Raw genomic sequence first — 26462 nt, 5'->3', positions numbered from 1 at the left:
TGACCTTCTATTCTTTTCTAATAATTTCTTGTATCTGCCAATATATTAATTTTGGATTATTTTCATATATATGTTTTAAATACTTCTCATACAAGGTTTATTGATCAGGAATTGAATAGAATTGTTAGAATTGTTATGTAAAAAACCTTAACTAAACTCCCTGAGTTTAGAAGAAAAAATAAATATATATATATATATATATATATTCTAGAGATGATTAATTGATCAGAAAGCTTTGAATATCATTTTAATATGTAAATAGAAAGAAAAAGCAGATTATTTTTAGGTACTTGGACAGATGGTGTTTCACTCAGCAATTAAGAAAATCTATCTTTGTTTATTTTGTAGTTAAATTAATTATATATGACATAATAGGCTGCAGTGTCAAAAACAAAAATATAAGCGGATACAAATGATAAAGAAAGACCTGAAACACCTCATGTTTCAGAACATGGGGGAAAGCAACCAAAGAGATTGTTTGCCAAAAAAGCATGGTCTTCTCTTGTTGACAAGATTAAGAAACATCAAGACTTATTCGATTATTTTTCATGCTTGAGTCATTTTAATGCTAATTATATTTAGTTTGGGTTATGTTTAGTCTCAGTTCCTGCTAGCCTGCATGAATGACATAGCAATAATTAATGTGGCTTAGTCTAACCCTTGTAAATTCAATAAAACTGTATAAATCATTTCCCATTATCCAGCTGGAAGTACAAGAAGTAGATCTGCCAATAATTTTGAAAATATTATCAAAAATCCATATAAAAGAGCTCATAAGGGTTGTCAAAACATGATGTTAGTCACAGACTAGACTTTTTTATATCGCTTCGTATTATTTAATGAGTACTCAGCCTCGAGTCTAAGTAGAAATTTAAAATATTAATGGAATTAACATTCATTATTGATATTCATAAAATAGCTACACTTTATTGCGTTATTAATTACTCAATTTTTATAAGGCACAGCTTATTTTTCACATTGTTTTTAACATTCTTTAATAGTGATATTACATATTATTTTTCAGAGAAATAAAAATAAAAGCTTAGAAGTTTATATTACTTGGGCTGACTAGAGAAAAGTATGTGGGTTGATTACAGAAAACCATTTAAGAGACAAAGTTATTGAGCCAAAGAAAAAATAGCTTATTGAGCTGAGCTCACTGCCCATGAGTTAGATTTTTGACATACAATGTTCCATTGCAGATCAAGCCACCAATGTCAACTTCTCTCCAGCAGAGTTCTCTGGTTCCTTCTCATAACCACCCACCCCACCTCCTACGGGCCTTCTTGTCAGGCACCTTTTAAATTTGGTTATTAAAGAGTGTGGGTCTCATGACATCATTGTGGTTGACTCTATGTTCTGGCTATTTAGCTCTACAATTCATTAACGCCACCAGTGTGCATGAATCTCCTTGACCCCTGTCCCCTTTACTTCTCATCTATCTTTCCTCCCTTTCTCCTTCACTCCATTTCTTTCCTTCTCCCTATATCCAGGGAAATATTTACTTTTTAGAGGCACAAATCCTGGAAAGGTCAAATGTTTCTGTTATCATGCCTGATGGTACCAAGACCATCCTCAGTGGTGTGACCAAGACCACTGTCAGTGGTGTGAGGGAACTAGCTGGTACTCATGACTGTACTCAGTTTAGCACTAAAGGAATGCATGGGCTCTGCATTTTGTGTTAGGTGCTTGGCTTCAAAATGCTTACCTAAGTTAATATTCATTTTAAATCTTTTATCTTTATTTGAGCTATAACCAGCTCTGTTCAGGGCTTACTCTTGGTAGTTCTCAGGAAAGCACCTGTAGAGTCATGGATGGATCCAGAACTGATCATGTGAAAGACAAGGAACTAAACCCTTGTGCTATCTTGCTGGCCCTTACGTTTTATTTTAAAAGCTCAAAAATATTTGCTTTCTTTGTGTTTCTACTATGTCATGATAAACTACTGAACCACCGATAACATAGCTAATAGCAATTTGAATTCCAGCCCCCCCAGCCCAAATTATATGTTATCATATGTTGTCGTTACTTATGTATATTCTGAATATTCTTGCTATAGAAGTAAGAATCACTGTAAAAGCAGTGTAATTGTTTTGGATTCTACTACATGAGCTCTCTTAAGTAGTTAAACTCACAAAAGCAGATACTACCTGTTGGTTCCAAGAATTTAGGGTGAAGAAAGGAGAAGCTGTTTTTGCTAAGTCTAGTTTCAGTTATGCCAGACAAAAGTTCTAAATATTGATTGTACAGCATTGTTCTTATAATAACAACAACAACAACACAGTAGTGTATACTTAAGAATGTAAGAGGACATATATCATGATTTTTTGCTTGTTTGTTTCTGTTTTGAGCCACACCCAAGTGTGCTCAAGGCTTATTACTGGCTCAGATCTGGGGGCAGCAGATGAGTGTATTGCATGGAACCTGGGTCAAGTTGCATGAAAGTTAAGTGTCTTACCAGCTGTATTATCTTTCCAGACCCACACGAATGTTTTGATCACAATTAAAAACTTGTATTTGTTTATTAAATCTTTATAAATTTTTGATAAGAAAAAAACCTCTAATAGAAGATCACAGATCTTTTTAGAGAGGAGAGAATGTGACATTCCTATTAGTACATTTTCTACAGTATATCTCGAAGTGGGATGAAACAAACATTTGAGAATGTTCACATAGTCCCTGTACTTTAGGGTATGACCCTGATAAACAGCACAACTATTAATTAGAAGTGGTTCTACAAATGTAAACTCTCCATGGCATATCTGTAGTTCTAGTATAAACAACTTCATAAATTATAGTGCCTTAATGAAAAATAAAAATAAAAAAAGAAATGAGAATTCTCAGTGCCTATTGTTGAAATGTAATCTGCATTTTTACAATATCCTCAGAGGCACACTAAATATTCAGAAATACTGAACTAAGCCACACTGCATGGCTGTTGCTAAATGTGGGATTATTTTATTTGCATTTATACCGTCTGTTTTTGTCTTTGTCTTATCAGCAAGCTCATGATAGCAACTAGAGCTGTAACAAATCATTTGATTTAGAAATATAACAATTCACAGGAAAACAACTGTCATTAGATTAAATATTTGACAAGTTACATTAATAATAATAGAATATGTATAGGCATATATCTATATTATCTTTTTTCCCATTTTTGGGACCACACCTGGTAGTCTTACTTCTAACTTTGGACTCAGGGAGCATTCCTTATAGTGTTCAGGGAACCATATGTGGTGAAGGGCATCACATACATGTCAATGGCATACAAGGCAAGTGCCCTACATGCTGTACTATCTCTCCAGCACTGTGTCATTATTTCACTAGCCTATTCTATTTGTGTTGTCTACCTTGTAATACACTAACCCTTGTAGCTACTTGAAATTTCTCTGTTTGTTTTTTTACCCCAAAGAAACAGAATATGGAGAGCATTATTTTTTTCTCCTTTTTATTGTTTTGTTTTAGACCAAGAATTTATCACTTCCCAGGATTTATCCTGGCTTTCTGTTCAGGGATCACTCCTGGTGGGACACATGGGACCCTAGAGGATATTTGGAATTAAACCCAGGTTAGCCACATGGAAAGCAAGAGTGTTACCTTACTGTACTATCTCTCTGGGTCCAAAGATTGAATTTTCATAGGCTAATGTTTTATCAGAAAAGAGAATCTTGTGATTGTAGGAGACATAGATAATGCCTCCAATGGAAAGAGAGAAGGACCAACTATGAAAAGTTAGAACTTAGAAGGGTCTACAGAAATTTTCATTCCATGATGTTACTTTTTTCTAGTGAACACATCGTGAATATAATTTACAAAATAATCAGATTTTCATTGTGTAAATTATAATAAAATGAAAAATCTTTATTTACCTGAGCAGGAATATGAAAATTTCAAATCTCTCTACAAGTAGACGTTCAAAGTGATTTTTTTGTGTTTTTGATTTTGAATCACATTGACTGTACTTAGAGATTATTTCTGGATGTGCTCAGGAGTCATTCCTGGCAGAGCTCAAGGGACCATGTGATGTCAGGGACCAAAGTGGGCTGGAGAGATAGCACAGAGGGTAGGGCGTATGTCTTGCATGAGGCCGAACAGGTCAACCCGAATTTGATTCCTCCGCTCCTCTCGGAGTATCTCGCCCGCATGGCAAAGCCTAGCAAGCTACCTGTGATGTATTCGAAATGCCAAACACAGTAACAAGACTCACAATGTTACTGGGCCCACTCGAGCAAATTGATGAACAATGGGAGGACAGTGACAGTGACAGTGATTGTAAACCTTTGCCTGTATCCTGACAAAGAAAAAACAGTTGCTGTCTTCCCCTTTTACTCCAATTTAATGTTCTATGAAATAGAAGATGTAAAATTCAAGCACACTCATACTTCAAATAATGACATATTTCTCAGAACTAAACCCAAATCCTACTTTATATTTAGCACTTTCAATTTTTCTTTGCTTTAGGCAACTCACATTTATTCACAACTGTACTAACACTTACCAACTAATCCTATTCCTCTTAGATTTTTCTCCCAAATGATAATAACTTTCTTTGAATTGTTTAAGCAAAATTTATAATTATCTTTTAACTCCCCCATTTTTATTGATTTACAATACTGCACGAAACAGTTACATGCATACATCATTCCAACACCACAACCCTCAGCAGTACTCCTATTGCAAAGTCCTACCAGCACAGTCCCAGGGATTCCTCATAATCTCTCCCTCAGATCAGCTCAGTTCTGTAGACTGTTACTTTTAGTCATTTGTTGCTTTTTTATGTGATTCTTTATATCGCACGTCTGAGAAAGCTCATTCTTTTTTTTCCCTTACTGATTGACTTAAATTATATGCCTTAGCTACATACATCCATGTAGTGACAAATTGCATGACTTAATCGTTAGCTGAGTAGTATTTTATTGTGTACACATACCACAATATTCTTATATTTTGATTTTGAATCACACTGACTGTGCTTAGAGGTCATTTCTGAGTTTTCTCAGAAGTCATTCACCAAATTGCACGGGATTTTGATAATTTTCAGTTTGGGGCTGTGGTGAATAGTGCTGCAATTAATATCGGAGCATGGTTATATTTCTGAAATAGTGTTTCTCCTGCCCCACCTTTTCTTTTTGTTCTTCTCTTGTTTTCCACACCTAATTCACAAGTATGATTCCTATGGATTGCTTCCAAATATTCACAGAATCTTGTCACCGCTGTCTATCTTGTTAGCACAGATATAACCAATTTAATAGATATAAATAATATCAGCAACTTTCTCAGTTTCCCTATTTAACATTTCTTTGTACTTCCCATACTCAGCACAGCAGCTTAAATGCTCATTTATACATAGATCCCATCATATGCTGACTTTAAAATCTTCAAATCTCAGACCCCCAAAAAGCCTTTTATATAAACTAGTGAGTTATTATACTCTATATTCCTACTGACTCTTATTTTAAAATTCATTTATCATTCATTTACAACACTATAAAATTTCAGAGAACAGTGTCTATATGTTCATGAGATTTGCGGCAACCACAAAAAAAGTTAGCGTCACTTATCTCGTTATCAAAATTATAGTCATACCTATTCTCACACCCTCTTTATCTGTGCATATATATATCAGACAACTTAACAGAAAACAACAACAACAGCCATACCCTACATCTAAATTTTAAAAAGGAGGATACAAGTACACACTCTCCAAAGAAGGGAGAGCATACAGATGCGTGAAAATTGTTCATCATCATCATTATTACGGAAAATAAAGTCAAAATCTAGATAGTCTATATAAAAGAAATTGGAAAAATGTGTTGCCGTTGGTGTGGAGAAAAATAGAACTTTGAAACACAGTTGGCAGAAATACAAACTGTTACAGCCAATATAGAAATTGGCATAGAAATTTTCTAAAAAATGAAAATGAATATCCCATATAATCAAGTAATATAATCAAGAAATTCACATTAATGTGAATCATATGAAAGTATTAATGCAAAATATACTTGCCCCTCCTACTCTATATTTATGTTAAGATATTTTATATCTCCTTTTATTCTTTTCATTGAAATAATCCTGGACACCAGAGAGGTTATAACATGACAGTTTGAGGATGTTACAGTATTGGGAGGATGATAAGTATTTTAAACATATAGTTGCAACATACAGAATAATAAAATATAGGAAATGCAAGTAAGGTTTTAAAAATGATCATTGAGAATTCATGCAATAAGCAAATGAAATATAAGTATTAAACAGTGATATAGGAACAACCAAAGTAGGTGAAACAAGAACTACCCCTTAATGAAGTCTGGTTTCCTATTGCAGTACAATAGGAAGATTTTATTTACCCAGTTTTTCAAACATAAGTGCCTATACTATGACAATCAAATCCTGAAGACAGAAGTGAAATGAAGATTAATCACATTGATCAAGGAGAAGGTCATATCTGACTTAAATGTGAAGGTTAAGTAGAATTTAGGAAACAGAAAGGACATTTTAAGGTTGAATGCAATACCTCAAGAGAGTCAGAATAAGAATTTGATAAAGATTTCTAGAATAAAATAGCGAAATATGAGATGTTCCCAACTTAGAATCAGATAAATATTCAAATATATACAATCTGCTCAGCTTGTTTTCTTGTTTGATGCTGAAGCATGAGACAAAAGCAGTGATTTAGTAAAATATACCTAAGGACATGTACAGAGAGGATGCATGTGAGGAAAGGGTGAGTATAAAAAGAGTGGGATATTCCAATAGAATTTTAGAACAGATTTTAATAGAATATAATAAGGGGCTATAAAAAAGTCATTTTATGAAATAATATGAAATTATATGAAGTGCTGGAGAACAAAGTAGAATGTTATAAAATGAAATAATATGGAATGCTAAATAATTTGGAATATTATTACATATTTATATAAAATCAGAACTTGATGATTTAAATAATTGACTTTCATTGGATGCGCCATGTTTTCAGATATAATATTCCACAAATAGATACTTAAATTTATTAATTTTACATAAAAGTTAAATTTATTTGGAGAGGAGTGTCCATTAAGAAATATATCCTAAACATTATTCAAAGGTCATAGATGTATTAGTTTTGTCAAACTGACATATTCTTCTTGAGAGGAAGAAAATAAAACTGGCACTGTCTGTATTACATAAAAGTATCTTATATGGGCAATGCATCGATTAGGCCGGGACCTGTGGGTTTTTCACACCATTTGTCATAAAAGCATCTCTAGAATATATGTATATATATATATATATATATATATATATATATATATATATTTGTAGTGTGTCCTGCTCACAAAAGTCACAGAAGGAATCTGAATTTGGGTCCATGTTTTTGCCATGTGGGGCAGTGATACAGGAAAGATGAAAAGTACATGGTGCCACCGTCCATAGAAGTGCTACTTCAGACTCCTTGCATCAGCTTCAATCAGAAAATCCTAAGATTTAGATGCACTTATGTCTCATTATCTGTGTGCTGCAGGTTGAGAATAATTGCTGAATAAATTATCATCAGATCAGAGAGCATGAAATTAAGGACACAAATAAAGTGAGTTGCAACATGGTAAATTAAAAACAAGATGAAGATTTCCTAAGTTGAACATCAAGAGCTATATTTATTAAGGGGAAACGGTTTCAATTCTCACTGAGCAAAAACATAAGACAAAGAAGTATTTTAAGTATTTGCATTTTGTTTTATGTACATTTGCAGATTTGTGGCAGCCACATTAAATAAAATATTTGGTTAGAAAGGAGAATGAAAATTTAAAACCTGTGTTCCCAATCACTGTTACTTTTTAGACTAAAATTTATATAAGATCATTTACTGATAATAATATTTGCTTCTAAAGATAAATAAATAAAGTATATTATAAATTTATCTTCTAGGAGGTTTTGTTATCTTTCTCTTAGCCATAACTCAGTCATATAAAATAAAAGGTAAAGGCAAAGGTAAAGGCCCTCCCGTTGATCGTCGATTTGCTCGAGCGGGCCCAGTAACGTCTCCATTGGAGACTTTGTTGTTACTGTGTCTGGCATATCGAATACTCTCGGTAGCTTGCCGGGCTCTCCGAGAGGGGCGGAGGAATCGAACTCGGGTTGGCCATGTTGGCCGCGTGTAAGGCGAACGCCCTACCTGCTGTGCTATCGCTCCAGCCCTATATATAGACACAGTAACAAAAAAATATAAAATAAGTTCTATTATAAATCAGGAGTCCATAAATATAGGTGAATTAACATTCATGATTTTGGTTGTTGTTCCCTAGTATCTGATAGTCAATTGAAGAGGTCAAACTAAATGCTATTATAATAGTTGTCAATTTTTCAAATATATTTCAATAAATTCATAGTAGCAGTCCTATAAGACAGGTATATTGTTTTTCCTTTCTCATGATATTAAGATTCAATGTAAGTGAGATGAGCAAAACTTGACCCATATTTTGGAGCTACATGTTTAAATAAATATTTAGGGGATGGTATTTATATGTTCGAGGAGTTTACTTTTATAAGCAAATAAATTTAAATTTTTTGAATAAGCATTTTGGGCAAATAAATGAACTTTACAGTTTCAAAATTCCGGTTCACTGTTCAAAAGAAGGTATTGTTACAGGACAAAGTGATAGGAGATAATTTAGTGGGGTTGATGGAATTTGAGTAGGTTTTTGAAAGACATGAAAAAGTATTGAACGTGAGAATGCACTTTTTAGTGGGTAATAAAGCAATGTGGATAAGAGAAAAAATATCAGGTATGTTAAGATAACTAAGTGGGGTCCAAGAAATAGTGTAGCGAGCAGGGCTCCTTTCTGTCTTGAGGGCTGCTGACCTGGGAAGGTGGGACTTGGGAACTATGTGATTCTGGAAATTCAAACCTTTTAGCTGACTCTGCCTCTAAAATCATAATTTTATTATTGTTGCTGAGTTGATTTGTTCTGTATATTTAAAAGAAAACTGATATAAGTTGACAATCAGTTATTTCATAGTTTGAAATCTAGAGACCACACAAATGGATATGGATTTGGCATATATCCTTAAATTTTGATTAATAAAAAATGGAAATTAAAAAGTGACTTATAAAACGATCTTGCCAAAGTTTATGGATAATTATAGAAAGTGTAATACAGGGTATTTTAGGATTAAGGATGTGGAAGGAGATTTTATGGGAATAACAAAGAAAGAACAGATTCAAAGAACAAAAAGCCTCTTTTATGGGAAACATACCTTAATGGATGATTTAGGTATGATTTAATGTTCTTACTTTAGGAAGTCCACAATTTCCAACACAAAGTTTAAAAGATGAGAATTTATGGACATTTCTGTGTAAAAAATTAGACCTATTCTAACAGAATATTTGGACCCACAGAACCTTTCCAATATTCTCAGGATGCTGTTTTCCCTAGCACTATTAAAATACTTTAGTGGAACAAAAAAAAGATAGACATACATCTGGCTATTAAAAAACACTTAATAGGCTGCAGAACACCTATGGTAATAGGAATGTTATTAAACGTAAAACTTCAATGCTGCAATGAAAACTTTGAAGTTAATATTTCATTAGGGTAAAAAGTAATAAAACCAGAAGGAAAATATTGATGCTTTTACTGCTTCTCTTATATGAGTACATTTCCTGATAATGAATTAACAGTAAATGGTTAATATATGTGTTTTAAAAAAACAAATTCAGGCATACTGAAAATCAACTTTGAAAAAAATCTAATACAATTCAGGAAAACTATTATTAACATTAGAATAATTTTAATAACACTAGTGAGTTAGAATTTATTGAACAATGAGTAACTCCTTAAAGGTAAAAGGTAAAGGCCCTCCCGTTGATCGTCGATTTGCTCGAGCGGGCCCAGTAACGTCTCCATTGGAGACTTTGTTGTTACTGTGTTTGGCATATCGAATACGCTCGGTAGCTTGCCGGCCTCTCCGAGAGGGGTGGAGGAATCGAACTCGGGTCGGCCATGTTGGCCGCTTGTAAGGCGAACGCCCTACCGCTGTGCTATCGCTCCAGCCCTTAGTAACTCCTTAGAGCCCTTAGTAACTCCTTAGAGGTTCATATATTCAATTCATAGACACACAACACACACAAATATAAACAAACACAATCTGTCATTGTACTTACTTTTGGTCACAACACCTTCTAAATGAATAATGTTAGGATGATCAAACTGCCCCATAATACTTGCTTCCCCTAGGAAATCTCTGCGTTGCTTTTCAGTATAGCCTACTTTAAGAGTTTTGATAGCCACAGGTAATTCTCTTTTTCCTGCAAGTTTTAAGCGTCCACTGCAGACTTCACCAAATTCACCTTGTGATAAAGATATCAAGAAAATACAAAAATGCATTCAAAATTATTACCTCAGTAATACTCCAAGGCACACTTATAATAATTAGTATTTAGATAAAATAATTAAAAAGAGGAGTCCAATTTTCTACGGTAATGGAAATAACAGTGCACGGGGAAAAATTTTCTGCAGGTGATCATATGGCACTGTGAGGGTTATTATGAGGGTATCATTCATCTCATTTAAAAAAATCTAACGGAAGTGTAAAGCCACTTTTTTCTTCTCTTACCATTTAGGTATGCATTAAGAAGAGAGGAAAGGAGTAAGGATCATAATGAGATAAAAGATTTTAAGGAGGAAATGAATCATAAATATAATCACTGGGTGTTTTAATTATGTAAATACTTCTGGACATCAAAATTATATGTAGATAATATGTTATTGATGAAACGCTGTGTTGAATACACACATACATATTGTATGTATTTATATTTCATATTGCAACTTTACTTCCTATCATATATCAAACATTTGCTGGTTTAAGTGTATGTGCAGAGATATTAGTACTAAAATTTGATCAATTATATACTACTTTTAAAGTTATTCGATTACAAAAAGTTAAAAACATCTCATGTTAAGTCATGACATTGAAATGTTATATTATGTGATACAAGTACAAGGTAAAAGTCCTTAGTTAAATACACTGTCATACCTGCTCCAATTACTCTTTCAATCGTGATGCATGAAGCTTCTATTTCCTTGGCAAATTCATGGACAGCCTGATTAGGATCCTCATAAGTATGTGGATCAATATAAGTTCTTACTCCTGGAAGTTTAACTGCAAAAATAAACAGTCATTAAAATAAAAGTATTGGCAAGCTGTGAGGGAAATTATAAACCTTCGGTAAAATTCAATTTATGATTTAAATCCCATGTTTTTTGTAAGTGTCTAAACTGGGAAAACAGATCCCCTCTGTTTTATCAGAATAATTTGTAGTATATTGCTTTAATAATTTTAGAAATGGATATATATATATAGACAGTAAATGTACATGTGTTAAATAAATATGACCTTTAATGTAATTTTCAAAGAGTCTCTTAAACAAACTAAGACATTTTATTTATCGAAGTAGAATTTTATATTAGTTATTTGTTGTTTTTTTATTATGTTTACTTAAAATAGTACCACAGGTGATGAAATTTGGTTTTATAGAAAATCATTTAAACTAACTTACAGTTCATTGTTCTGATAAGATTGACATACAGGGCAAAAGAAAAAAGACTTCTACTTAATTTGCCTATGAAACTGCATGTCTAAGTTTTAATGTTTTATGGTAACGGGGTTAATCACATTTAAAGGCTACCTACTGATATCAATTCTTATTGTGTTTTTGAGGATAAATAACATGAAATAAGATAGAGCCATGAAAATGCACTAATGCCTTGCAGCATGAATTATAGCTTTAATAATTTTCTCTATGGTCATGGCAAAGTGACAAGAACAAGGAAAAATAAGCTTTTTTGCAACTTGGCAAATCAACTCACACTATTTATGGAGAAATAAAAATATAAAAAACTATAATTGTAGCCCATTTAGGATAATTTTAAAACTCATTATTATAACTTGTTTTTCTTCATTTCTTAAATGTCTATACAAGTCATTTTAACAAAGACTGGTGCTTCAGAAATTTCAGAGAAATTCCAATTCAATGTTAAAAGAATAATTTAAACAATGATGCATTTTGTTGTATCAGTGGTTCTATCTGAATAATAGATTTATGAGCTTTTGATAGGAATTATCATTGTACTGGAATTTGTTTGGAATATAACAGCTTTTTACATATAGCAAGAAAGTTTTTGATTTAATGATTATAGTGAAGTGTGCTTTCAACAACTGAATAAACCGTCCACATGTTGTCTAGGGACAGCAGATGTTTTACCAAACCCTACTTTTATAGGAAAGTAAAAGGAAGCACTTATATTCTTAATACAATATTTTTGGTACATTAGTATAAATGCCACGCCCTGAAAAGAAACCAAAATAGTAATAAAATATCCCAATTTTCTTTTACTTTGATTGTTTTACAATTCGCTTACTGTGCCCATTATGGAAATGCATCTTTTCCTCTTCTGGATCTTGTTTTGCTTTGCTGTAACCACACCGCCTGGAACAGAGTAAGAGCAATTAACCACATCAAAGTGGTGAATCACATCAAGCTCCTGAGCATGAGTGTAATTGAAATGATTTAAACCATAGCTGATTTTCACACTAGTGGAATGAAATGGGAACAATATTCCTTTTGGATGAATTTGTACTTCCCCAGCCAGTATTCCTTATGTTCAGTGCATAATCATATTTCACTGAATAGACTGAAGCCATCCAAATCTATCTTTTAACTTCACTTTATTGTAAACAACAGACACCATTTGGTTCTGTTCCTTTTCTTTTTATTTTTTTCCAATCTTAAAAACTTCTTTGTAGCCCCTTACCTTATCATTTTTTTCTTTTTCTTTTCTTTTATTCAGTTTTTCTTGGATGCACTGGCTTTCAACTGTTTTTTACTTATAGCAAAAACTTTTTTTTTTGTTTTGGGGCCACACCCAGCGATGCTCAGGGGTTTCTCCTGGCTCTGCACTCAGGAATCACTCCTGGCGGAGCTCCGGGGGACCATACAAGATACCGGAGAATTAACTCAGGTCGGCCGCTTGCAAGGCAAATGCCATACCACTGTACTATCACTCCAGCACCTATCAATAACTATTTTACCATATCTGCAAAGCAACCTGAGGGGCCACTCAGGAAGCAATCCCTCAATTCTATTCTCTTCTGTATTAACTCAGCTACTAATATGAATGTCTTTTAAGTCTGCTTTTACTTAAAAAGAACTGTGCAAACAAAAATAATTCTTCAAAGATCCATTAATGATACATTCACCTTTAAATACAAAGGGTTTTATTTGACTATTCCTGATTTACTGAAATTCTTATCAGCTCCTTTATTTTGGCCTTGTTTCTCTCTATTTAGATGTCTGAATATTTCCATAGATCCTCTCTAGTAACTTCTATAGACATCTCTAATTGCTTCAATTCCATGAATTTAGTTAAGATTCCTATTCCTTTGGTTTGAGAGTTATGAGAACTATGTCTTTATGTCAAAAGATATTAAAAATAGATTATTTCTCTTTGCATACAGTTTCCATCTGCCGCTTTCTCTTTTTATTAATAATATAGATATGTTCTTGATCTCTAAAATCAGTTTTATTCCTATGTATGTCACAATACATTTATTGTCAGACAACAAGCATTACATAGCATAGATATCTTCTCACCCATCTATTCCTTTCATTAACTCTATCACTTCTTCAATTAAACCTTATGATTTTTCAATTTATTAAAGTATCTCAGAACTATGTGTGCTGTAAATGCTTTCCTTTAAACTACACTAGACATTATTATAGACAAACTATTAAGAATGTTATTTTCTTTTTCAATATGCATCCTGCAAAGCTGGAGCAAAGATTTATAAATCTATCTCAAATGTGTATTTCCTAGATCTTGTTTAAAAACTGTTACCTTCAAGTATGCTAAATACTATCTTCAGGGCTCCAAGATATGTCTGATGGTTCCATAAGACTCCATTTGCTACTTACTGAATCTAAAATGTTCTTTCTAACAATTTCTAATCATCACTTTTCAGTTCAAATTTTACATTCTTTATGTTCTCATCACACCCCAAATTAATGGACCATTTTCCTCTTTGATCCCATTAGTAATCTTTTTTATTCTTCTCATGGTGTAATTTCCAACATACTACTTCAACTTAACATTTGAGTAGATATTTTGTTTTCTTCTTACTAATTTCTTGAATGGCAACAGTTGACATTAATATAAATTTCCGCAGTGACCTAGCATTTGGACCAGAGATGATACAATATTCGTTTTGATGAATGAATGAATGAATGAATATTTCTATTATGTCTACATAATGACAAGTGTTTGGAAAGAAAATACATTGATGAATACTGATTCACTGTGGTACACGATCAATTGATAAAGAGTAAAACAAATGAGTAAATAGAGAATTATATTAGTGAACTCTTAAGAAAGTGATTTTACTACTAAGGCCTAAAAACAAAATAAGAGTTTCTCAAAAATGAAATTCCATTCATTTTTGCATCTTGCAGTTTTCCAAAATGACAGACTAAAAAAGTATTTTGGTTACAAACATGTTTAAAAACTATTAGTTGATGTAAATGTGCTTTCCAATAGATATACGTACTAATGGAGACTATTCCTCGATTACATATTTTAGCATGTTACACACATTGTGCATATATTGATATAAAAGTTAAACCTGACTTTTTTCATGATAGAGTGTGTAACTGTAATTACATATATGCTATAAAATTAGTAATTCAATCTATAATATGCTAATTTTGAATAAAATACATAAAATACATTTTTTTCTATTTTATCTTATTTAAGAGTCCTAAATCTTTAGTTAAATATAGCTACTAGATTTGGGTAAACTCAAAGTAATACATATAGCATTCATGGATAAAAAAATCAAATTTGTTGACTTTTCAAAGTTTATTTATAACACCTTTAGATGCATTTGTCATTTAAGAGCCCTTAAAAAATTCTTGGAATAACCTCACTACATTGAAATGAAAAACAAAACCCATAAAGTATTACTGAAGTTATATTTTGGTCTAATAAAACTGACAGTTATTTTAATGCATTGATTACAAGTTTTCTAGACATCATATTCTTCTTTCAACCTTTAATGCACTTGTTTCCAGAAAGAACATACTGATACTATAGTAAACCAAGGTCCTAAAGAGTGTTTTGTCAAGTAATCATGAAATTTATGCTGTTTAAGTAATATTGACAGAAAACATTGTTAGAGGAACTCTTGAGAGACCTAAAATGTATCTGAATATTTTATGATTTACTTTAGAAAACAAGCATCCTTTCCATATTCTATTCTCTAACCTTCCAAAAAAATTAAGTTTTCAAACCTGCATACTCAAAAAGTATTTCACACTTAATGAACCTCTTGAATATTTAAATGTTATGCAAATTGCTCACATGAAAATGAAAGTAAAACTTTGGATTATCTAAAAAAAATGATTTGGGAATACCTCCTTGGTAAGGAATGGTTAATATTTTTATACCTAGAGTAAGAGCATGGAGGGCAGTAGAAAGAAGTTATTTTTGACTCAGGGCATCTCTGGAGCTCTATAACATATACGGCTGCACGTCACATTAACATATAAAATTAAGTTCTGGAAGCCCCAAAGTATCATTAAAACAAGCCTCAACAAGACACAGCAAGTAAAAGTGCAGCTGGCAGAGAGGCACTGGAGCGATGGTTTAGTTTTACAAACAAAGCATTGCAGGAAGCACATTTGTTCAGTATCATCTTTTGTACCTGCTCCAGATGTATAATTTTAACCCATCAGACAAAGAGTCAATAAATATGTCATTCTGTACACAAATTACCTCTCCTGCCTTCTGGATGTGAAAGAAAAAACTTCATTGTGTTTCCCATTACTATTATGAATTTGATATCCTAATAAAGTATCTATAGTGCTTACAATTAGAGGAATAATTTAATCATTAACACTCATTTTCTTCTAGAAGACAATGCTGTTTCAATTTTAATAATAGCATTAAACAGAAAAATTCTATTAAATGTAGAAATAATTTATTTTCCTTAATTAATAGATATTAAGGAGTCCTAGAGAGAGATGTTTAATACATAACTTAATATATATCTTATGATAAATTAGAAGTCAATCCATTTTCTCTCAGAGCTAAGATAAGAATTTGGGCAACACAATTTTAATGATATTACTGCTAATATTCAAACTTTGAACCCAGTTACAATATCTGAAATAGGATATATGAAATTTCCATGACTAACGAAATAGTAAACAGTACACTTTATGGGTGGATGGGTATGACAATGTAGAATCTAGTTTTCAGGTCAAATTTAGGATGAGATAATAAGTTAGAATGAATCTCAAGTGTTTCGAAATACTTTGCTATACAGAATGAACCACTTACTAAGTTGCATCCCCTAAGAAAATGAAGGAAGATGAATAGAATAACAAAGAACATAGATCTTGCTCAACAAAAGCCTCACTGAATCAGAATTTCCCACTGTTTAAGCTCACAGAAATACACATTACAGACTTTTCTTTCACCTTAATTCTAAATAAGGAGGTGAGGGGCGTAAAGGTGGGGGAAGGAGAGGTTGGCTTTATGATTTTTTTAAAAAAGTGACCATATGAATTTCTAGATCAGAAATGAGCACTATTCTACAGTTACCCAATTTACCAGATAAGAAATACTTAATCTGTACTTCAAAAGAAAATGTATAAAGTTGATAAATTGTATGAAAAAGTTTCCACATTTCAGTTATGAAAAAAAAACCTCCTTGTAATTTTAGTTTCTTTTAAATTCACTTTTATCCGTACATGGATACTTGCTTTTTTTGATATAATAATGATCCCAAGTATTAAAAAATGTTGTATTTAAATTTTTTATTGTTGCAATCTTGAAAAAATAAGCTCCAAGTTTGGGGAAAATAGAATATTTCATCTCAGGATTCTCTTCAACTGAACAAATGTAGTTTTAATACATATAAAGGTAGTCTTAATAATAGTTTTATGCTAACTAAACATCATAAAATAAAGTATATGAATATTAGTTTTCTAATATATCTAATAAATAGTGGAAATATACTAATTTTTTGAATATAGGAATATTCTTCAATAAAAATGTGAGTTCTTATGCAGTAAAATGGAATATTGGATATTTAGATTGTCTAATAAGCAAACCCTTAGGAATTTTTCTATTCATATATTTTTATCTGTATACTAGAGTAGTGGGATTTTGAATTCCTCATCAAATGATTTACATTACAGAAACATGAAACTGAATTTTTACTATTTACCTAATATTGCCAAACTAATTCTAACGAAAAATGTGCTTATGTGGAACTAATGACATTTTTCCTCAGATATGGTAATGTAGGGATGATTACTACACACAAATTAAGGTCATGGCATGTTTAGCTCTCGCCTCACCTCAATCAAGGTCCTAGTTACCCTATGACTAGTGGTAATGTGAGAAGGCAACATTTCTTATTACATGCTTTATAATTATTTAAAAAATGATATTATAAAAGGTGGGGAAAATTAGAATAATATCAGTCAAAAATAGTACAGTAGTGTAATGTTTTAGAGGTTCCAACAACAAAAGCTTCAGATTTTTTAAGAATTGTCAATAATAAAAAGACCTGAACTTCTAATATTTCAAACACTCAAATATGCATTAGACTTTCTAATCTTTTAATTTTAATTTTAATTCATTTAATTTATTACTTAAAAATATGCACCACATATGTGACTATTTGTTTCCTTGTTTCAACAGATTTTTGTCGCAGTTTTAACATTAATTCTTCGAGGGAACCACATCCAGCTATGCTCAAGGTTTTCTTCTGGCTTTGAGCTCAGGGATCACTCCTGGAGATGCTTGGGGAACAATATGCAGAGGCCAGGGATCTAAACTAGGTCAATGGGATACCAGGCAAATGCATGACCAGATGTACTAGATCTCCAGCCTGAATATTCTATTAATTTTAAAAGATCCCACAGGTTCAATTAATTCAATTAATGGTCCAATTAATATCTTATATATTATGAATTTCTGTTTATTTATAATATAAATACTATGAATATATAGTATCAAATATCAAAAGGGCATTTAGGATAATTCATAGCTATATTTTACCTAGAAAGTCTGAGTTGGAAACACATTTGTGTATATATATATACATATATATACACATGTATATATATGTACACATATCAAAGATGTCAAATCCACATGCTATGAACACTTCAGGGTCATATAATTTAGAGGAATGAATTTTGAGGGAATTTGGGGCATGTGTGATGGTGTTCAAGAGCTAATCTTGTCTCTGTGGTCAGGAGTGAGCCCTGGCTGTGCTCAGGGGACCATATACAATGCTGGAATAGAACTATTTCAATCTCATGAAAGTCAAGCACCTTACCTCATGTACTACTTCTAGAGGGATACAGATAATAATTTCATTCATGTGCACTTTCTTAACTCAAAAAATGGAATAGTATTCTGATAACTTTCTGGCAAAAAATCTAATGAAGATAAATTTATTTTTAAATAAAAATATTGTTTCTTTAACTTTTAATGAACAGAGATAAGGAATAGTGTAAATATAAATATATATGTGTGTATGTATGTGTATGGTTCTATGTACATACACATACATGTGCACATATACACATACGCACATATATATGCATGTGTGTATAACATACATATGTATGCATAACATACATATGTTTGTTAATGTTGTTTTGGATCATACCTTATGCACTGTGCTTAAATATCAGGCTTGGTGGGCTTGCGGGACCATATGGGTTGCAGGGGATGAAACTCAGGTCAGCTACGTGAAAGGCAAGTAAACTTACTCACTGTACTATCTCTACATCCCCTGGGAAATTAGGTTAATAGTTGTTTTTTTAAATGTAATTCAGTATCATTTTTCATAGAAATTTGTTTTGATTAAATGTCTTTATAAAGAAATGGATTTATTACTTTTATTTCTGGTGACATATTTCATAATTGAAAAATGAATTTCCAAAGGAGTGAGGTTGATTTCCTAAAAATTATAGTATAGGTATGTGAACAAATTAAGAACATGGCATCTCTATTTGTAGAGTAATAAAATTGTACTTGAACCTTGAAGGATGAGTCACTAGTGATATGGAAACAGTCTGAAATATGGCTGAAATTAAGAAATGCAAGAGAAAGCTATTTTAGAACTATGGGATTTTCCAAATACAATTATTATGAGTGCTATAAATAAAACCAGTGTCCTTAGTATTAATACAAGAATAATAATAATATTACTTAATAGTATCTTAATATCTTATTTGCCAAGAAATAAGAAATAAGAAATTTCTAAGCATGTGATGTTTATAAAACTGATTTCCCCCTTGATAAATAAAACCAATATTAAAATCTTAACCCAGTTGTGAGGGTATACAATCAGAGATCATAGGAAAAATGCTTCAACTGAAAATGGAGGATATGATAAGCACCCAGGAGTAGCTTTAGTCACTGGGTATAATTGTCAAAACAGGAAGAACATCTGAAATGTTTTCATATATATATATGTATATATATATATATATGTATGTATGCACAGACTTCACCACAAAGCAAGCACCAAGAGTGATGACAATTTGAGATCAATGGCAGTGATGTTAAATTACAATTCCATTTTATAAATGACACACTAGGCATTTTGTAAAGAATGATTTCCTTGTAGAAAATAATACAAAATAAAACTCAGAACCTCAGGGCCTTGCAGAAGTTTCAAAGATTCAGATCAATGAATTTTTAATTATGAATTTCAGAATACTTTCTTTCCACAGATTTATCTAGATATTTCAAAAGAGCAATACATTTATAATTTTCATGTATAAGCATGTATGGTCAACTCAAATCACACATAACTACATAAATGGCCTTCAAATAAAAAAATCATTTTGAGAATGATATCCATGAAGTCAAAATTTCTTATAATTTCTGTCCAATTAACTGTAAATATGTCTGATAAATGATGGAACATTCTTTGAAAATCAGTTTCACAGCAACTAAAAAAAATGATGGTATAGCTATATGGTCAAAATTGGATAACAAGATTTAGATTGAAATTTCTCAATGTAATATTGATTCAACTATGAAAGTTAGTTTTAACTCTAGGTTTCTGTTATCAATACTATCTCCTCTCAAATGCTTAACTTACAAAATATTGTTAGCAGTTTTAACCTGTAGTAAATTTTTAAAATCAAAGTTCAAAGCAATGAAAATATTTTTAATTTTTTTTCTTCACCAGTAATTATCTTAAATATGTTCCTTATGTCTAATGTATGGAGTATCAATTAGAGTTTTTCTGCTTTAATATTTGTTGCTGTTGTTCTACTAAGAATGTGGTGACCAAAATCTGATTTTTCCACGGGCAGTTTACCAGAAACGTTATATTCTGGATACTTAAGCACATTTGTGGCTAAATAGTTTTTTGCATACACATATGCACAATATTCACATTCTGATACATTCACTACTTGCATCCCTTTGAAGAAAGATATAGGGAAGAAGTTTAGGTTCTTGGTATTTCTTAGCGAAGAATACAAATTCCCACCACACTTCCTCTATTTATTTGCTTTAATAAACTCCTTGAATATAACTAAACATTAACTTTCTAGGAAATAAACACTAGAGATGTCTTTCATGATTCAACTCTAGAGGCAGAGACAGCAAAAAACAAAAGCAAAAAAATTGGGACCGTACCAATTATATGTTAGAAACACAGTATTTTTTCCATGGTAGCATTTTAAGTTTAAGAAAAATTAATTTTGTCAATACTAAATCTTGGCGCTCTCTCTCTCTCTCTCTTTCTGTGTGTGTGTGTGTGTGTGTTTGTGTGTGTGTAGGCGCGAATGCGCAAGAGCGCGCTTGCCATCTAGTTCAATATAATCAGGACACTAATCTTTTTTACCCAAGATATGAATTCTTGAAAAATTAAATAATTAATTGATATGAATTCTTGAAAAATTAATTTTGTCAATACTAAATCTTGGCGCTCTCTCTGTTTCTGTGATAATTGAGATCTTAATAAATGGACATTCAGTAGCCATTTTTCTTTTTATATCTCAGTTAAAAAAAATGACAGCAAAAATCAGCATGTAAAATCAGGAATACTGTACTTAGTAATTGCGAGATTTCAATTTTTATTGGGCTTGTCACTGAAACCCCAGGTTCATGTAAACATTTCCTGAGGTGGTGACACATTTTGGAATAATTATGCACCTGATATTAACTTTGAACTTTTTTTCAAATACACACATTTTAAGAAATTAAGAAAATATATGAAAATATATTACAACAATATCAATCTTTATTAATTGTTAGCAAGCAATCAAAGAATATCGGTTGGGGCAGGATGATGATTATGGATATGAACTGAAGACAGATCAGTTCATAAAGGGAACAGCTTTGGTGGATGGACTCAAGTTTGTTCCCTATATTGCATGGTCACCTGAGTACCATTGGATATACTTCTGGGGTCCTTGTAGACAAACACAGCAAGACTGCACTATTGTTCCCCAGCAGAACTTCACTGTGGCCTAGTATTAAATCATATTGGCTAAGTGTCACCAGAACTGGTCCAGAATACTTTGCGGCCTAGAATGATCTTCCACACTGAAATTACTGCTGACTATTCTACCAATTTCATATTTACACATTCATGCAGGCTTATTCAAACTGAATTTTAATAAGCAAAAATTAATTTTCACTAAAGAAGCAACAAGAGAAAATATTTATCAAAGCCATAATTCTCCAAAATACATTTCAGAATAACTTGTTTAGTTTTAATTGCAAATGATAACTCAATGAAGTAGGTTTAGATTCTTACACACTTTATCTGGTGTACTTTATTTTCCCTATGATGGATAATTATTGTGTAATCTCTCTAAAACCATGAATAAAGTACTCCAATATTATGCTCTAGTCTACAATTTCACAGTTATAACTCATATATTTATGGTTTGTTTTTGTAAATAATCAATACCATCTTGCAAACGGTTTTCAACAACGTGTAAATTTTTTACTCAAGGTTGTTAACAATACAGTTACTGACCTAATTCAGGTTTAAAATTATTAAGTAGACCATTTCCTATTACAGGTGGCTCTATTATCCAATGTTACCTGAATCTTCAATGATCGTGAAAATAGAAAATCCAAACTATGTTATGGTCATTAACTGAAGTACTTCCACATATGATATGGTTTTAATTTTCATGGAATAAACAAAAACAGTGACATGTTAAATGTAGAGCAGACTTTGCAAGCATGGAAATTCTTGATCTATATCTTGACCACAATAAAAAGCCTTGGAAGAGAAACATGTGAGCTTGACACAGGAATGATGAATATATTTAGAAAATGATTAATATTTTTAGATTATTCATTATAATATCACTTGTCACATTTCTTCTTTGAGAACCATCTACTCACATGTTAAGGTATAACCTGGGCACTAATGGTTAAAATGTATACAAATACAGAAAGGAAAGAAATGCTGAAGGTGATACAGAAAGGAGGCACATCACATAGGGATAAGGGGGAGGGGAACACTAACCATATTAGGCTTGGATGGGCAACAGCGCACAGGGAAGAAGCCCTCCCACAGCCGCATTCGCAGCAACTGAAAAGCAAACAAGAGAGCCCAAGATAAGGAAGAGATCCCACGCCCTCATTACAGCATAAGACACTATGAAGTTAAGACAGGTGTCTGTTTTGCTTTGCTAAAGCAAATAACCCTGAATTCATACAATTAAGTAGTTTTCAGAGTGCCTCTCAAGTTAAAGTGCCTTATGGGTTTAAGAAATTCAGAGATATATTGAATCGTTTTTTTTAACTTTACTTAAAATGCTTCTTCAGTAGGAAATTTAATGAACCAATGTTTCGATCATACAACTGTACAGAAAACCAATAAAGCTGCAAAACCATTTACGTATATATTTACTTAGAAATTTTTGAAACACTATTACTTAATAGACAATCTCACTAAGTCTTAAAATACATGTTTTTCATTGAACCTTCAAATTTATATGTGCAAAAAAGAAGTGCGTTGTTCATTTGGTACCCTGGTTTATCAAGCCAATGAAATTATTCATAATAGTCTATGTAAAAATATTTTGCTCTATATGGCTTTTCCAATCATATAAAACTAAAATTTAAATTAATATTTTCAGATGATAAAATGCATAAATATATAGAGGACTGTTTATTAAAAAACAAAACTATACAATACATGAAACTTTTTCTGGATATTGCAACATTCAAGAGCCTTTTAAATTTTCCACATATTCATGGAAAACAATCCAGAAATACCAAGTAAATGTACTTTGTTGATAGAAACACATACACTTATGGAAGAATATAATAAAGAAATAACATAAAGCTTCAATAATTTTCCAGTATATTTTTGAATAGAATTTATAAGGATTTTAAGAAAACTGTGGACTGAGTTCAGTAATAATATCATACAGCAGGAGATGTGTGTTTTTTCTGGAATCTGCTTTGGAGTTTATTTACTTGAAATGTAGTGTACTTGCACTGAATAAAGGGAAAATAAAATATGCAATCTGCTAAATTTAGAAATGCCACTGAGGACAAAAAAGTATTTTCAAATAAAATTCTAAAGGGCTTTTAAAGGAAAAATTGTCACTTCCCCATTTGTATTTTTTGGAGCATTGATTAGTGTCAGAGAATTTGACTGTCACAGAAAAGGAATCAATAAAAAAAACTGACTACTATATCTTTCCAGTTTAGTTATTTATGATAATGCATTTATTTTTTAGATCACACTCAGTAGTGCTCAGGAATATGATTAATAATTACTTTCACTTGCTAAGACATTAAAAGTCAAAATTACAATACATCAAAATATTAAAATACTTAGAGTAGGTTAAAAAGTTTACACATAATTTGGTAGACATATTTTTTTATGACTAGAGTCAACTCATGAATGTCTCAAATAGTTACCGAATTCTTAAGTTAACTTATTTTTGTGTCAGCACTAATATTATGAATCAGCATAGTATAGCCTGTAGACCAAATCTAGTCTATAACAGTTTTGTAAAAAGGGTATTATTGTAGCACTATGAATTGCATTTGTCATTTCATTATGATATTCTACTTCCGTTAGAAAGCAGTATACAATATTTTCTATAACGATTCATGAAAAAATATATTGCCTTCTCTATCTTAAATTATAATTTCTTAAAATGAGGATTATTCTTCAATATTTGTATTTCTTTGCAGCTTAAACACAATAAACGGAATTTCTACGTAGAATTTTACTATAATTTATATTTAGTGGCAAAATTTTTCCCTATATAATGATAGGTGTTAGCAAGAATGTTTTCATTATGTAATATTATGTAATATTAATTACAACTTATATTTATTTTTTACAACTTATATTTCAACTCAGTAAATAATAATTTATTAAAATGTATTATATTCTGTGATAAAATAATATTATCTCCTAAGAAAGTGTGAAACATATTTCTATATAAACATGTGTAGTTTATAAAATATATAAAATTGTGCTTCAATGACTGGTTAAAGAATTTTGGTATATCTACACAATGGAATACTATGCAGCTGTTAGAAAAGATGAAATCATGAAAATTGCATACAAGTGGATGGACATGGAGAGCATCATGCTAAGTGAAATGAGTCAGAAAGAGAGGGACAGACATAGAATGACTGCACTCATTTGTGGAATATTAAGTAACATAATAGGAAACTAATACCTAAGGATAGTAGAGATAAGGACCAGGAGGATTGCTCCATGTTTTAGAAGCCGGTCTCATGTGCTGGGGGAAAAGGCAGCTGGGACAGAGGAGTCACTAAGTGAATTATGGTTAAAGGGCTCTCTCATGATGGAAGATGTATGCTGAATGTAGGCTATGGACCAAAAAAGATGGCCTCTTAGTACCTATATTGCAAACCATAACACCCTAGAGAGAGAGTAAGAGGGAATGTGCTTGCCACAGAGGAAGCAGGTGGAAGGGGTGAGGGTGGCGGGAGAAATACTGAAAACATTGGTGGTGGAGAATGGGTACTGGTGAGGGATGGGTACTCAAACACTGTACGACTGAAACGTAATTATGGAAGACTGTAAAAAAAATCTTAAAAGAATTTATAAAAATAAGAAAAATTGTGTTTCAAATCTGTGCTGCTCATTGGAACATTAATAAGATTTGTTTAAAATTAGGTTAGGATGACAAGATTTTTCGCCCCAAAAATGTCCCAAGCCTGACAAATAGTGATTCTAAAGAGTATCATTTACTCAGTCTTTTTAATTTCAAAAACATACACACAGAGATAAACATGCAAAATTTACTATAATGTCACTTCTACAAATTTTAGACACTTGAAAATTAAATTAGCTATAATCTAAATTTCATAGTTTCAATCAAAATTAATAAAAATTTAAATTTCCCAAAATTAAAATCTTATACTTATATTTTGAGTTACTGTTTTAGATGCTATACTGATAAATTTTACTTGTTTTAAAATGGCACTGTAAGTTATGTTGGTTAACTGAATTATACACTATTTGTATTTCGGTTGAAAGCTAAAAGATAATAGAAACAATGAATCTTACATACTTAGTCCTATATTTGTGAAAATAAACTTATAAAGTATCTGTGTATGTATGTATACATGTATGTATATGTAAGCACATAAACTATGCACACAAGTGCGCACACACATATGCATAAATTCTCTTAGATCATTAGTTGGTATATCATTTGCTATTGGGTAAAAGTAGTGAAAATTAAGTGTTGTAATCTCCTAAAGTGATAGAACAGATCCCCATAATCAGAGTATTGATTTTTCATGGTTTACATGATATCCTACATTAAGTATAGGTAATAGTTATAACTAAAAATCTTTCATAATATAACTAAACAACTAACTGTATTAATACCATTTTCAAAGAGAACGGTAATCATTCTTTGAGTAACTTTACAAAATACACTTTTAATTATGTAGTCATCAGAGATAACATTCATAAAATATTAAGAAAATAAAATCTGGTATCATTATTGTGAACATATGAAGTAGAATTGTAAGCGCCCATCTAACTATTTTTAAATAAACTAACTCAGAGGGTGTTTTCAGAGCCAACACCTTGGTCCCAGGTGGTATAAGAAACACACTCTTTCTTTAATCAATAAATACTTGAGGAAGAACAGGCTGAAAACACTTACAAGGCTCAGTGATAATTTAGAAATAGAAACCAAAATGTGCTAGAAATAGCAGCCAATCTAATTTATGGGAGCTACAGTTCAACACAGGGTGTATCTGCATTCCTGTCAGTTATTACCACCTGGATGTCTGTAAGTAACTACATGCAGCTATAACAAGGTGGTGATTATCCAAGTTTAAAATAGTTTAGCCTTTTCAGGCTTAAAATCAAAAACTGTTAGTATCTGTTTTAACAAGATA

The 26462-nt window shown here is 31.7% G+C and overlaps 1 protein-coding gene across 7 annotated transcripts in view; it reads right to left on the bottom strand.

Moving 5' to 3' along the window:
- Positions 1–26462, bottom strand: part of EPHA5 (EPH receptor A5) — a 316984-nt gene that overhangs the window by 31665 nt on the left and 258857 nt on the right. For 5 of the 7 annotated variants that reach the window (XM_056111198.1, XM_056111199.1, XM_056111203.1 and 2 more), the window contains 4 exons: positions 22573–22638; positions 12405–12472; positions 11020–11145; positions 10145–10330 (listed from right to left, as the gene is read on the bottom strand). In XM_056111198.1, coding sequence (XP_055967173.1) covers positions 10145–10330; positions 11020–11145; positions 12405–12472; positions 22573–22638 — 446 coding nt within the window. The remainder of the gene's footprint in view (positions 1–10144; positions 10331–11019; positions 11146–12404; positions 12473–22572; positions 22639–26462) is intronic. The other 2 variants (XM_056111200.1, XM_056111202.1) reach the window with 1 other exon arrangement.

This window comes from Sorex fumeus, unplaced genomic scaffold, assembly GCF_029834395.1.
Source record: "Sorex fumeus unplaced genomic scaffold, SorFum_2.1 ptg000013l, whole genome shotgun sequence".
In the NCBI taxonomy this organism is placed as follows: Eukaryota; Metazoa; Chordata; class Mammalia; order Eulipotyphla; family Soricidae; genus Sorex; species Sorex fumeus.
Note: the sequence above shows the minus strand (reverse complement) of the source record. Positions and strands in the feature narration are given on the sequence as shown.